We start from the raw sequence: 14,320 nt of genomic DNA, 5'->3' as shown, positions 1-14,320 counted from the left end.
TAATTCTGTGGTAGCTTGTTGCTGGGTTTCTCTCAGCTTGAGGCCCCTATTAGTCAACGGCCCCAGGGCACTGACCCCATTGGCCTGGTGCATAATTCTTCCTTGGGTTTATAGGATAAAACTGGGCCATTTGACAGAAATTAGTTGAAGACAGGGAGAGCTTGAGGACAACCTTTTTCTATAAAGAAAAAACACTGGTATTTTGTCTGCTAGTGACATGTGACACTTCCCAGCAAATCTCTCTCACTTCAGCCTTCAACATCCTGATTCACTTCTCCCTTGCTCTGTGGGTCATAAAGATGCAGATTCAAATTATTTTCAGGGGACTCATAATTCATCAGGGATGCCTAGCAAGGTGTGACAAAGTACTTAAATCTAATGCAAGCTCTCAGTGGGGGAGGCACCTTACAGTATGTTTAAAACTTGATTTAATTTAATTGATTTGTTTTTTAAATGATTCCATACCATGATTGACATAATAATAAATAAATTGATCAATTGTCACACATTATACATACATTTCTGCATATACATGGTGAAATTATTTATTTTTCACATATCCCAGCTAAGCTGGGGTCAGAGTGCAGGGTCAGCCATGATACAGCACCCCTGGAGCAGATAGGTTCAAGGGCCTTGCTCAAGGGCCCAACAGTGGTGTCTTGGTGGTGTTGGGGGCTTGAACCTACTGAGCCATTGGTACATTGTCTGAAGAAGGTGTGTGAAAGCTGGTTAGTTTATGAAAATTAGTAATGGAAAGTTGATGTGACATCTTGTTTGCACTGTTAAAAAGGTATTTCATGATGAACAATAATGTTTTATATGGAACTTTCTTATGTGTCAAATTCATAATTGAGCAGAATATGAAAATATAGCTTTCACTATGTCCCCATCTCATTAAATTAATTTATATAGAGAGAGAGAGAGAGAGAGAGAGAGAGAGAGAGAGAGAGAGAGAGAGAGAGAGAGAGAGAGAGAGAGAGAGAGAGTGTACTGTGCAAAAGTTCTAGGCACATAAGATGTTTCACAAAAGCATTTGTCTTAAGATGGCTAATTATATCTTCAGCTTTAGTGTGACTCCATTTCGTTTTTAAGCAAGAAGTCAACAGGCATAAAATAATAACAAAAGCAACTGGGGTGTTCATTGCTCGAGCCACGTCACAACATCCCTCGAACCCATTTAAATAGCAAAGTTCTTTCTATAGCTTCCGAATATATATAATATGTGCAGTAGAGTTTTAAATGCATTTTATGTAGATGCATGTAGTGTAATAGTGCAGATATTAAACGGATGCACAGGTAGCTGTAATATAACCTGCCGGGCATTATTGCCTGCCGCACCTCCACCAGTGCCTTCAGCTCAGGTGCGGGGTCATCAGCCGGGAGCCACCTGTCTTCAATGTTTCGCCCCTTTTATCCCGGAACATCTCCTGGTGGAGGGGCAGTGGTCATGTATTAAGTCAAAAAGTTTATTTATTAATTAGAAAAAAATAGTTTTTTAGTTAAAGTCCAAGTGAAAATTAGTGTTGGTAGAGCGGAACATATTCACTTAATGATCATGCGCTACACGGACAGATTTAGCTGGGCTTAGCCATTGCGCAACTTCTCGATGTGTGACATTATGAGCAGAAGTTCACTGAACAACAGAACACATCTGTAACATGAGGCCTCTGAGCAATCACTTCTCCACAGTCACGGACACAAACTGTACTGATTTTTCAGCACATGCTCGTATATTAGTGAGACAGACGACTGCCATTCTCTGAAGCAGCAGTAACAACATTGACTGCCAGAGGTCCGTGATCTAGACGTGTTCAGTTCTCTAGGGAGGCATTGCACATGATGTTATGGGATGAAATTCAGGCCTGTGTTGATGATAATGTAAAACCACAAACCTGAAGTACTGTATATGTACATAGACTGTGTATGTATAGGCCTACTGTATATATTGAACATGTAAGCAATGTGGATGGACCTCCCATTTGCACACAGATTTGATTTTATACAGTCTATATAGATCCTCACTTCCACGTGAAAATCTAATGTTTTTATGAAGTTTGTGAAATTAGAATTTTGATTTTGTTTTACACTTTGTACTAGCTGGTATCATGGCTTCGTTGCTTGAAAATGTCTTCAATTTAAACTTACACTTATATATTATGAATTTACTACATTTCTTAACGTATTTCCCTCTTTGAAGTATATTAAAATAAAATTTACCAAAAGTTCACATGGTTGTCCTGTGATTATTTGGTCCATTCATGCCACCTTGTGGACACTATGAAGATTTATTATATAATTCCTATATAACAATCAGAACAGAGGACAAACATGGATTCTTTTAAAAATGCACACTAAAATCAATACATGCTTTTATTAACGGGTAAACAAAAAAACTATTTTGAACTATTTCAATTCGAAACATTATTCCCTTTGCTGTTATTTAAAAATAAATAAACAACACATTATGAGCATTCTCAGATTTTGAATGAGGAGACTGCATTCCTGTTTCTGGAGTAATATGATATATGTAATATGATGAACAGTTCGCATGGAATAATCACACATTTCATGTTTCATCCCCAGAAAATAAATGTTTTTAACCCAGTAACTACGTCGCCTTTGCTATGATGGAAACTTTGTCAAGTAATTGGGATTTGCTATCCTGCCTTTATGAACTTGACCTCAGATATGTGAATATTATCTACTGCCCAAACATCATATGTCAAATGTTGCAATATTAAATATTAGGCTACAATGTTTCAGTTTTGCTGTTAAATGTTGTTACGATGTCCACAATTCCAGGAGTCATTAAAGATTCAGATTCCCTCATAAAACTGGAATTGATGACATCATATGATAATAGAAAAGCTCTGGCAGGGACCAGAATCCCTCACTCTTGCCAGAACACATTTGAACTGATTCGATTCACTCAATTAAATCAGGCTGTGCCACAGCGTTCCCATTTTCAGGGTCATTTATCCACAAATGACCGACAGGGGGCGCTCTTGGTCATTTCAAATGAGTTAATCATACATCTTTAATGCAGATTTCCGCCAGCTCCACTGGCCTGCACACACATTTTCAATATGTAGACCTACTTGTGCAGAATAGACGTTTTTATTTCACGTTATGACGAATTGTAGTCTAATCATGTTTCATTTGATGTGTTGTACTGAACTGTCCAATGTAACATAACATGATTAACTAGGTCAAAATCTTTAAAATGGGCAAAAGGATTATCCTCTTTTTAAGACACATACAGCAATGGTAGACAACTTCACAAATTGCACTTTATAAATGACATAAACTTTACATAGATCTTTATCTCAGACATTCACTATACTCTCAATCACAGTGGGGAGCAGCAATTCACACATTATAAATACAAAATAATTACTTTATTGGTGAGTCAAGGATTTCTTCATACTCTTGTCTTTTGCTCTTCCCCACCCAGTACAGCTTTACGGCTGTCAGCACAACAACACTGATGATGATGATAAGCCCCCCAATGATATCATAGATGGAGGGAACCATACGGAGCACAATAAGCTGCAGAAGCATTGCAACGACAATCTCCATATGCTGAACAGTGCTAACAAGTGCAGGATGGAACTTATTGAGGGCATAGTAGACCCCCAGGAATGCCACAGTAGAGCAGATGCAGATGCCGATAAGGTAGCCCCATGTCTCTCCGTCCAGTGGAATGATAGGCTCTTGCAGGATGAACATAGTGGACACCCCCCACACTGTTCCTGTCCAGCCGAAGGTGAAAAGTGCCGCCCACATACTCACCTTCTCTTTGATTGCCCGGTATATTATCATAGACAGGGCAGCCATCAAGCCTGCCATCACTGTCATAGTGTAGCCAAAAGCCTCTTTCCAGAAACCCAGAGACCTGTGCTCACCTACAATGTTGGGAATCATAACCAAGCAAAGACCAAAGACACTACTGATCACCGTCACCACATCTGTCAGTCCTAGTCGCTCGTCAATAAGTAAAAATGCCAGTATAGCACTGAAAGCCGTTGTGGTGGCTCTCCACATGATGGTGCCATTGCTGGGTGGCACAATGGCAAAGGAGGTATACGCACATGTGATGGAGATGACATTGCACACGCCGTAGAAGAAAAGCCGCAATCTGTAGCCTTTGGGCCCAAAGGGTGGCTCCTGGTAGTAAAACACCACCGCTATGGACAACACCTGGATGACAGAGCGGATAAAGAGAAGCTCTAGTGATGGGACCCTAGAGCGGTCGGCAGCCAGACGTGTGATGAGAGCCACACAGCCATGAGCAAGAGCCGCCCCAAACAGAGCGCCCCATGTCATACGGGAGGCAAATACAGAGGCCTCCCCAAAGCTCTGAAGCTGACCTCCAACACCTTTATCCTTTTGATCCCCTGGTGGTTTGGACTGACTGTCCAGTGAACCAAATAAAGTCCTGCCTGACTTACTGGCAGTGAGATTCTTCCTGTCTGAGGTCTCCTCAACAAACGAGCCAAAGTCTTCAAAGGAAGGAGCATCATCATAGCCCTCATCTCCAGGCTGGGGAAAGTGAGTGGCATACTTGACTGTGACAGTGTTCGGATGGATTTTGACTCTCTTCTTAGAGCTGAGCAAATGCTTTGTTGGTGACTCGTCCATTTTCTTACAGAACCAGCTGTTGAATTGTTCCTGGATGTGAAGGGAAAGAGTTGCACTAAGATCAGTCAGAGCTATTTCATGATTACAATTTACCATCAGTTATATGTATTCCATATCACGTTAGCAATGTTTTAAAATGGACAGAAATTTCAAAGAGATTATTCTCAAGCAAATTCATTTACATTAACACCCTTGCATTCTAGAAATATTTCTGGATCTGGATGGATATGTTTTTTTTTCCCCCTCAAATTGATTGTAACTCACATAGACTGAAATCTAGGCATAGGACTACTATTTCTTAGATTAGTTTAGGCATAGGTGGAATACCTTTTTTTGGGGGGGGGGGGATTTTCTCCTCAATTTGGAAAACCCAATTCCCAATGTGCTCTAGGTCCTCGTGGTGGTGTAGTGACTCTCCTCAATCTGGGTGGCAGAGGACGAATCTCAGTTGCCTACGCATCTGAAACCGTCAATCTGTGCATTTTATCACGTGGCTTGGTGAGCGCGTTACAGCAGAGACCTAGCGTGTTTGGAGGCTGAGAAAAAACTCAGAATGATCGAAGCAAGGGTGTAGCCAGGAAATTACTTTTGGGTGGGCCTCAATAAAAATTGATTGGCCGAGTTTTGAAGCGACGCATTCAAACTGTATTCAAAGAATACAAGTCAAAGAATCAAAGAGTCTAATTTGCCCACCCTTGGATATGCCATTGGCCAGAAGAGAGAAGATGCTACATTTACTGTCACTCCCTGTTAGGGACTGACAGCCTCAGTCACCATTCAGTTTGATTTAATGGAAAAAAGATGCAATAAAAGGGAAAAATGACTGAGGCTGTCAGTCCCACATTCTGCTTAATTTCTCATTTTTGTGTTCCATAGAAAAAAGAAAGTCATATGGGTTTGGAACAACATATGGTGAGTAACTGATTGCAGAATGTTCATTTTTAGATGGACTATCACTTTAATTTTACACATATGCTCAGTGAAGGGCGTCATACAGTAGTATGGTATTGGGGTCAGGGGAAAAAAAAGCTGTACATTTACAGTATGTACAATTTTAAGACTATGGATCCAATAGACAATTTTGTGTGACGCTTGATTCGATGATTCCTTATATGACGCAAAAACAGTGGATGGCATTTAGCAGAGAGCAGGTGATCTGTGATCGGAATACATTTTACTCATGATACTACCGATTTTTGTGAATGGAGCGGAACGCACGCTGTCAGTCTCGAGTAGCCTTCTACACAGGGCTAAATGCGTAACCCTTCCTACCATTCACACAAAATGACATACATCATACAAGGATAATGCACCGTTTATATGAGCAAGTCACGCAGAATATAGGCTACGGATTGAAGGCAGAGAAGTATGCGTAAAAGCATATACTTAATGACAAAGAAAACTGGCCAAATGAACATTATCTCACCTGTCCTCTAAGATACCTCTCGCCACTGAAGATCCTCGAATTAATTCATCAAATCCTCCGGTGATTGTTATGTTTTTGAGGCAATATGTTTGGTCTTCCCATGTCTTTCTGTATGTGTAAACGTGTATAGAATTGTCTCGAGGAATACCGGGACACCTGTCAACTCACAGGTTCAACTGTGGGTTTTCTCGCAGGATGCTCAAAGAACGTCGATACACAACTGTGACTCGATTCTGAGATTTCTAACGAGTTGCACGCGTCGACTATTATAAGGAGTGTAGAGAAACATACGCTCTGAGCGTGCGTCATCATTCAGTGGGAGCGTGTCATTGACGCAGTACTAATTCACCTAACATCCTCTGTAGCCTATCAGATGTATAACTCTTGCTTATGGCACAAACACCTTTTAAATATTAATACAAATTAATAGACATTTATATAGAAATGTCTTAAACATGCGTTATGTTATTTCAAGGTAAATTTTGTAGATTGAATGCACACACAATTTCTCTTTTAGGGATGCAAACTGAGCCTGGCTATGGTATCTGTCATTTATTAATAGGAATCATAATTCTATATGTATTTATGTATCAAAACCTGTTCATACACCAATCAAATTCGTTTTCAGTCACAACCTACTGACTTGAGCAGAGTCAGACTCTCATGAACTGTTTAATGATGTAGCCTAATATCCCAAGTGAAATTAGCACATTCAATATTTATTCTGTTGCCTATGATTTATTCAGATTCACACAAGTGCAATATGTTAATTCAATTTAAATATTATGTAGATTTGCACAGCAATGCATTCTATAATATGCACTTTTGTGAAACAATGTTTAATTAATTGTGCTCTTATTAAAATGCAAACGGTACACTGCCCTTTTCAGCCTTTTAAAACATGCATTCCAAATGTGAAGAGATTTAACAGCTAAGAACTGTGTCATTCATATTTCATGACACAATATGACCCCTGTGACTTGTGTTGCTATAATGAGGGGAGATCTCAGTGGGCATTTACCTCGGATCATCTGACTTATTATCTGACTGTTGTTTCATAGACTCAGTTATGATGTTGTGTCATCTGATTTACATTATATAAAATAAAGGGTTTATACTGTATTCATGTTAGGATCAGTTCTTGCTAGGAATTTTCTTCTCTAGTCTACTGCAATATCAAAGACAAATTTATGTTTCCTTGGAAAATGTGTTTTTCTTAATAATGCATCTAAAAACAATATTTTGATTTCTTTATCATGTCATCATGAGTTAGTATTGCTCCTCTGTTTATAATTAGATGCAAACAGCTTTTACTGTAATATATATAATAATAAGGGCTTTTTGAAAAAGCAAGGCACTGTTTCCATAGTAACTGCACTAGAGTTCACTAGAACATGCAGTTCAGTCCAGAGTACCAGTCATTTATCTTGAGGTGTTTATTTTTCATGATTTAAATAGTCCATGTGTGAAACAATACATACAGGCAATTTTCTACATGCTATCATAGTCATTAAGACACTAATTTCAGTTGTCCCTTCTGACAAGACTGGCCAGGTTCATTCATTTTTCTTGAGTCAGACAGGAAAATTGATTACGTCACATATGCACCAGTGTTCTATTTCCGATGATTTTTGTTGGAGTGGATTAGAATTTTTTTTATCTTTAACATCTTTTTTTATCTCTAGGATTATGCATATAGGGCAGAGATTTTATATTAGCTGTGCGGATGCTCTGTCTGTTGGCAACCATTTTATGCAGTGTTTCACAGCAGACAGATCAGTGACCGAATAATCCTCAGACATCGCCGTGCTCCACTCAGTGCTGGTATTAGGAATGATGAGTGAAACTCATCAAACAATGGCATCCATGTTATTATCTTTGCGGAACAGTGAATGTGCGTTGGTGGACTTGGAAGACATTTACACTAAACAAGTTTACCTGATGCATGTGGCACATTTGTGAAAATAAATACATTTTGTCATCTATATAATATTGTTTAATTTGTACTGTAGGTTATACAATTACAAAGAGTCAATATATATGGCAGTTTATATATTCCTCCTCTTGAAATGTATTGTTTTCTTTCGCTTCACTAGACCTGAGTTAACACAATCATGTCTCCAATTGTTTAAGATTCATTAGAATGTATGTGTTTCATGGTCGATCACACAGAATCTCTACTACAGCATGCACAAATCCTATTTAAATATAATTTCCATGCAAACATTTTGTTTTGGGCAAACAACATGCAGCATTTAGCCAAATAGTTGCATAGTTCTAAACCAGTGGTGTAGCCAGAAACAAAACTTTGGGTGTGCCAAGAGAAAACTAGGTGTGCAAGAACTATAGCACAATTAAAGGGCACCTATTATGGCATTTAAAATGTTCCTAATATTGTTTTGGGAGTCCCCAACAACAGTTTTACATGCATGCAATGACAAAAAACACTTTTGTTGTCTTATAATATGCATTTATGTTTACCTGATTTGCTCACCGACTCCCAAATGATTCGCTCAATCCACTCATTTTCCCAAACCCCTCCTTTAGCGTGACGCTAATCTGCGGTGATTGGTCAGATGACCCAGTCAGTTGTGATTGGTTTACTCTGTGCAGAGATTGTCGGAAACGGAACGCCCATCACCGCTTTGTAGTAAAAAATCAAAATCAGAGAAGGAATTTGAGTTGATTTATGTTAGCGATCATAGCCCAAAGTTCGGTGGTAAACACCCAATCAGTTATTGTTTGCGTTAGCCCAACGCATAAACATATTGGTAAAGCACTGCATTACTACAAGTTATTGCTCTATTCTTTATGACAACTCCAATAACATCGACAAACATTTCACATATTTCAAAAATATTGACATTGGAGACCTAGAAGCTGCGCTGAGCGTAACGTACACAACACACACAAATACTTATTAAGCATGCTAAAAACACATAAAAGCAACAATTATTAATAATACTTACAGGTTGTGATTCGTCGGAGGAAGCTGATCCAAATAAACTTGGTACTGAACCTTCCTTCAGTATCAACCGGCTCGCGAATCCACACTTGAAAGCATTCGTGTTCATAAAGCAATCGTCATTAAAATGACGCGAGCACAGCACAAGGTTCGGGCTATACTTGTGTGGTATACTTGTAAATATAAACTCTAGCCACTGATTCTTCACATGCTCGTCCCTGGGCAGTGAAAAAAAGGTCGCTTTTGATATGCACTTCAGAACACAGCGTCTTGTTGTCGACATGATGTTTTCAAGTTTTCCTGGTGTCTGCGCGCACAATGAGTGGGCGCGGCCAATTTGGTCATTTTTCGTCTTGACGTCACAACGAAAAGGAAAATGACTCATTGGAAAAACGATTCATTACATTGACTCAGAGTCGACTCCTACTTTTGAGAGACAATAACATTTTTTACGGTGAACTTTCATATATAAAACTTTGCAGGATGTTTTTGTTCACTTAAATCTATGTTACACACTACATGAAAGGTAATTTTCAAAATTCCATAATAGGTGCCCTTTAAGTGAAATAGGATAAAATGCCCTTTAACAACCATTGCTTCAATTTCTTTTTGGCTATAATTTTTTTAAGCTATGTGTAGTCTAAATGACTGAGAAAAAAAAAGTTGTCCTGTTAATACATAAAAATATAAGGCTTAATAATAATAATAATAATTATATATATATATATATATATATATATATATATATATATATATATATATATATATATATATATATATATATATATATATATACTGGTATACACATTTTGGTATGATTCATCAGTATTATCCAAAATACACAAATATAAATGATGATACAATTTGCACAATACAGAAACAATTATAAGAAATACACCAGGCTTTAGATAAATGAACTAAAACCACAATTAAAAACTTAAATATGGAATACAAATACATCAGTATTGCATTGTGTTGAACAGAAGAATGCTGTTCAACACAAGAAGATTCTGTAAGAAGATTCAAACACTTTTTTGAACATTCTTTGTATTTATGGAGGTACAGGGAGGTTTGGTTCATAATAAAAAAAATAATAATGATGTTTTACTTTAATTATTAAGCCAATATAAATTAGGGAAAATACCACGTCTGACATGAGGCAGACAGTAAACATTAAAAAAAGCCTTTTCATTTAAGTGAAAAGCTTACATTTTATGTGCCAGTTACTCACCCTGGCATGCCCATGGCTACGCCACTGTTCTAAACCTACGAGCTAACCTAGGCCAATTTCCTTTTGAGTCTCATTTCTGTATTTGTTTTGGGTGACCGCATGTCAGAATAAATGGACACTTGTAAATGGCACAATGTCTTTCAGTTTTATTGTTTCATTTACAGCTTTTGGCATATACACAATTCATTCAATCTCAAATATAGCAAAATCAACAGGGTTGCAGAGCTAACTCTCCCTATGCCGTAACAAAATGTGTAACAGTTTGACATCAGAATAAAAGCAGGAATTTATGATGTTTTCCTACAATTGTACTGCATTGAAGAAAATGAGGTAATAACATTATCACAAAGAGCTGAGAAGACAAGCCAGTAGAGAAGAAAGTTTCATTAAAACAGGGAAATACACAACTTTTCACAAGAGTGAAAAATAAGACAGACTGCCAGACAGACAAACGGACAGACGGACAGACGGACGGATGGACAGACAGACAGACAGACAGACGTGCGAATGGATGGACACACAAGCAGACAGACAGGCAGACAGACATATAGATAGATAGATAGATAGATAGATAGATAGATAGATAGATAGATAGATAGATAGATAGATAGATAGATAGATAGATAGATAGATAGATAGATAGATAGATAGATAGATAAATAGATAGATAGATAGATAGATAGATAGATAGATAGATAGATAGATAGAAGAATGGACAGACCGATAGATAGATAGATAGATAGATAGATAGATAGATAGATAGATAGATAGATAGATAGATAGATAGATAGATAGATAGATAGAAGAATGGACAGACCGACAGACAGACAGACAGACAGACAGATAGATAGATAGATAGATAGATAGATAGATAGATAGATAGATAGATAGATAGATAGATAGATAGATAGATAGAAGAATGGACAGACCAATAGATAGATAGATAGATAGATAGATAGATAGATAGATAGATAGATAGATAGATAGATAGATAGATAGATAGATAGATAGAAGAATGGACAGACCGATAGATAGATAGATAGATAGATAGATAGATAGATAGATAGATAGATAGATAGATAGATAGATAGATAGATAGATAGAAGAATGGACAGACCGATAGATAGATAGATAGATAGATAGATAGATAGATAGATAGATAGATAGATAGATAGATAGATTGATTGATTGATTGATTGATTGATTGATTGATTGCCCAGTATTTAAAAAACAGATCTCCAGGGTTTTCGCTAAGGCAGATGGTTAAACATCTTCATGAAAATGAACCAATGTACACAATGCTTTTACTCACAGCATGTTTGCACTAGGTAAACAAAAGCACTCTGTAAATAATAGGCCTGCTTTCTATGTATGAGATGCTCAGAATGAAAAGACTAAATCTTTCTCTGTTTTAAACAGAATGGGCTCACTCAACTCAAGCTCAGGAAACTATTGATAGACTCAAACAGGAATGAAAGAGATCCAGTAGAATCAATAAACTCCCTTGGACAAAACAGATCTGGAATTTCCTCTTTACTGTATATACATGCCTATCCAATAATTTCAACATTTTTAAAGTGCATGAATGGCAAATAGATTTACAGTTATATTTCGTCAGTTTGAGAAAACAAACATCAAACAGATCAATCATACATCATCAATCAACATAATCATCAAAATTGAAAACAAATTGTTGCATAACTACAGACCAATATAGCCACTCCAAACATATGTAGAGAACTATTTCAATATACAGATTAGCATGCCAACAAAGAGGATAAAACATTCACCAAGCACAAAAGGAGTAGGTGTAATTATAATTCCCAAGGCTGCAGGCAGAATACAACTGTCATGTTAAATGAGGAGAAACACAGTATATATGTCACCTCATTGAGGGGAATTATATTGAATTAGCGTATAGTCATAGAATCATTTATAATTTGACATTTTCTTAATTATAACAGCATGATTAAATATAGTAAGTGTACATTTATGTTTACCAGATGCTTTGGTACAAAAAAATATTTGGTAAAGTCAATTTAAGCTAAATAAAATGTTTTGACAATTCCAGCATCTCTCTGAAGTGACACACGAACATAGCTGTTCTTAAGTAATGTGTCAGCACATGAAAACTTCTGCTTTTATGTACTTAACAGAATATTTTTTGGCGTATTACCATCAAAGAAACACTGCCATTTTGGATTACATTCTCTAACCTTACAGTTTGTCAGTCACAGACCTTTTCGAACAGTCCAAGTTCCAAGGAAGACAGAAATAGCTCTCTACAGGTCATTGACATCATGCTGTTATCATTATCGCAAATTTAAAAATGGTTGAGACATTTCCTGCAGTGAGGAACACAAATTGAACACTCTAGAAGTAATGTGTTTCTTTCTGGGAGGTGAAACATAATCAATGGATGAAAATTCAGATTCAGTCATCCAGCTTATCAAATAATATAAAATAAAAATCTCAATTTTGTGTGCTTTAGCAACTCCATCATTCAGTATTAAACATGAACTAAACATTGACTCCTCAGAACTGAATGGAAGCAGGTTTGACAAAAAGCAACAGGCTTATCCTTATACTTACAGATAGGTTCTCTACATGTGAATTACTCCAAGGTTGTGAAAGCAGCTGTTGGTCTGCTGTTTGCCACAGAGCTCTTTTAATTCTGTGATGGATTGTGATTGCTTCACATTTGTGCAACAGCTTTGTGGTTGTTTTACTTGAACACACTAAAATAGAGTGTATTCTCTTGTTCAGTAAATAGTTCACAGATGATCTTGCAGCATCTTTACCTTTTTTTAAATCTTGTATACATATTCTGAGTTTGGTAACAATCATCTCTAGAAAACTATGGGTTTTTGTTTTTCTTCTAACATTAAATTGATTGTGTTTACATGCACAAGAAGATTCTGAAATTAATCAGAATTGTGTCATATTCTAAATAAATAAGCCATTAAGTGAATATTCCTGTTTCTAGAAATATGAATAAGACATGTGGCATATGGCTGTAATCAGAATTGTAGTCATTAACACCTTATTCAGAATATGAACATTGAACATACACATCTACGTCTAAAGGTAATTCATGTTGATATGAAATACAGCTTAGAGACACACATTTGCTTAAACGAAAGGATGACATAATTTATAGTATTTCCAGAATAGAGTAACATGGAAAGAATGCACATGTGTTAGTTTATTATGCCATTTACAATGTGCATTTAAAAAAAAAAAAAAAAAAGACTGGAACTTAATTGAAAAATAATGTGCTTCAAAATGTGGTCAATGACAAGAAAACAAAATTTTCTTAAATAATTATTGACCATTTCTTTGTTAACAAAATGTGTTATGTGTATTGTAATGTGTAACGTAAACGATAAGGGGGCTGGATTTTGGGTTATACTCTGGTTATTAAACTCAGCCTCAAAGAAACTTACATCAGGGCATCTTTTTTCAGTTTTTATTCAAATGCTGTGGGCTATCACAGACATAAACATCTTAGGTTCTAATATATTGGTGTACGAATATGATATTACATGATAATAAACCACACAAAAACAAAATCATAAAAGAAAAAGAAAGCACGAAAACAATGGCACACTGTTTCTCCCAGATGCATCTGAAATGTAATCTAAGCAGAAACGCAACATTTCCAGCAGGATTATCCATTATTTTAGTGGAAAATTAAAATTCTCTCACCATTTACTCACCTTCATATCATCCCAGATGTTCATGACTTTCTTTCTTCTGCCAAACACAAATACAAGATTTTAGAATATTTCAGCTCCAAAAAGGATATACTCTAACTCCAGTGGTTAAAACCATATCTTCTGAAGTGATATGATAGGTGTGGGTGAGAAACAGATCAATATTTTAGTCCTTTTTTATACTGAAAATCTACACTTTCACTTCCACATTTTGGTGTGGAAATGACTTTCATATTCAGCCACCTACTGGACAGGGCTGGACAAAGGTGAAGATTTATAGTGGGGGAAAAAAGGATTTAAATATTGCTATGTATTTAAAGGGATAGTTCACCCAAAAATGA

General features: G+C 36.7%; 1 protein-coding gene across 1 annotated transcript; it reads right to left on the bottom strand.

Annotated features, from left to right (window-relative positions):
- Window positions 1-2,383: 2,383 nt before the first annotated feature.
- Window positions 2,384-6,360, bottom strand: slc35g2a (solute carrier family 35 member G2a). The gene is made up of 2 exons (XM_052129185.1): window positions 6,068-6,360; window positions 2,384-4,671 (listed from the first exon to the last, which is right to left on the bottom strand). Exon 2 carries the CDS (start codon window positions 4,639-4,641, stop codon window positions 3,394-3,396), a length of 1,248 nt encoding a protein of 415 aa, XP_051985145.1. The 5' UTR covers window positions 4,642-4,671; window positions 6,068-6,360; the 3' UTR covers window positions 2,384-3,393.
- Between the last annotated feature and the right edge of the window lie 7,960 nt (window positions 6,361-14,320).

This window comes from Xyrauchen texanus, chromosome 6, assembly GCF_025860055.1.
Source record: "Xyrauchen texanus isolate HMW12.3.18 chromosome 6, RBS_HiC_50CHRs, whole genome shotgun sequence".
Taxonomy (NCBI): domain Eukaryota; kingdom Metazoa; phylum Chordata; class Actinopteri; order Cypriniformes; family Catostomidae; genus Xyrauchen; species Xyrauchen texanus.
This window is presented reverse-complemented; position numbering and strand designations above follow the sequence as displayed.

Excerpts from the sequence above, each read along its gene's own strand:
- slc35g2a (XM_052129185.1), bottom strand. The coding sequence starts at position 4,641 with ATGGACGAGTCACCAACAAAGCATTTGCTCAGCTCTAAGAAGAGAGTC.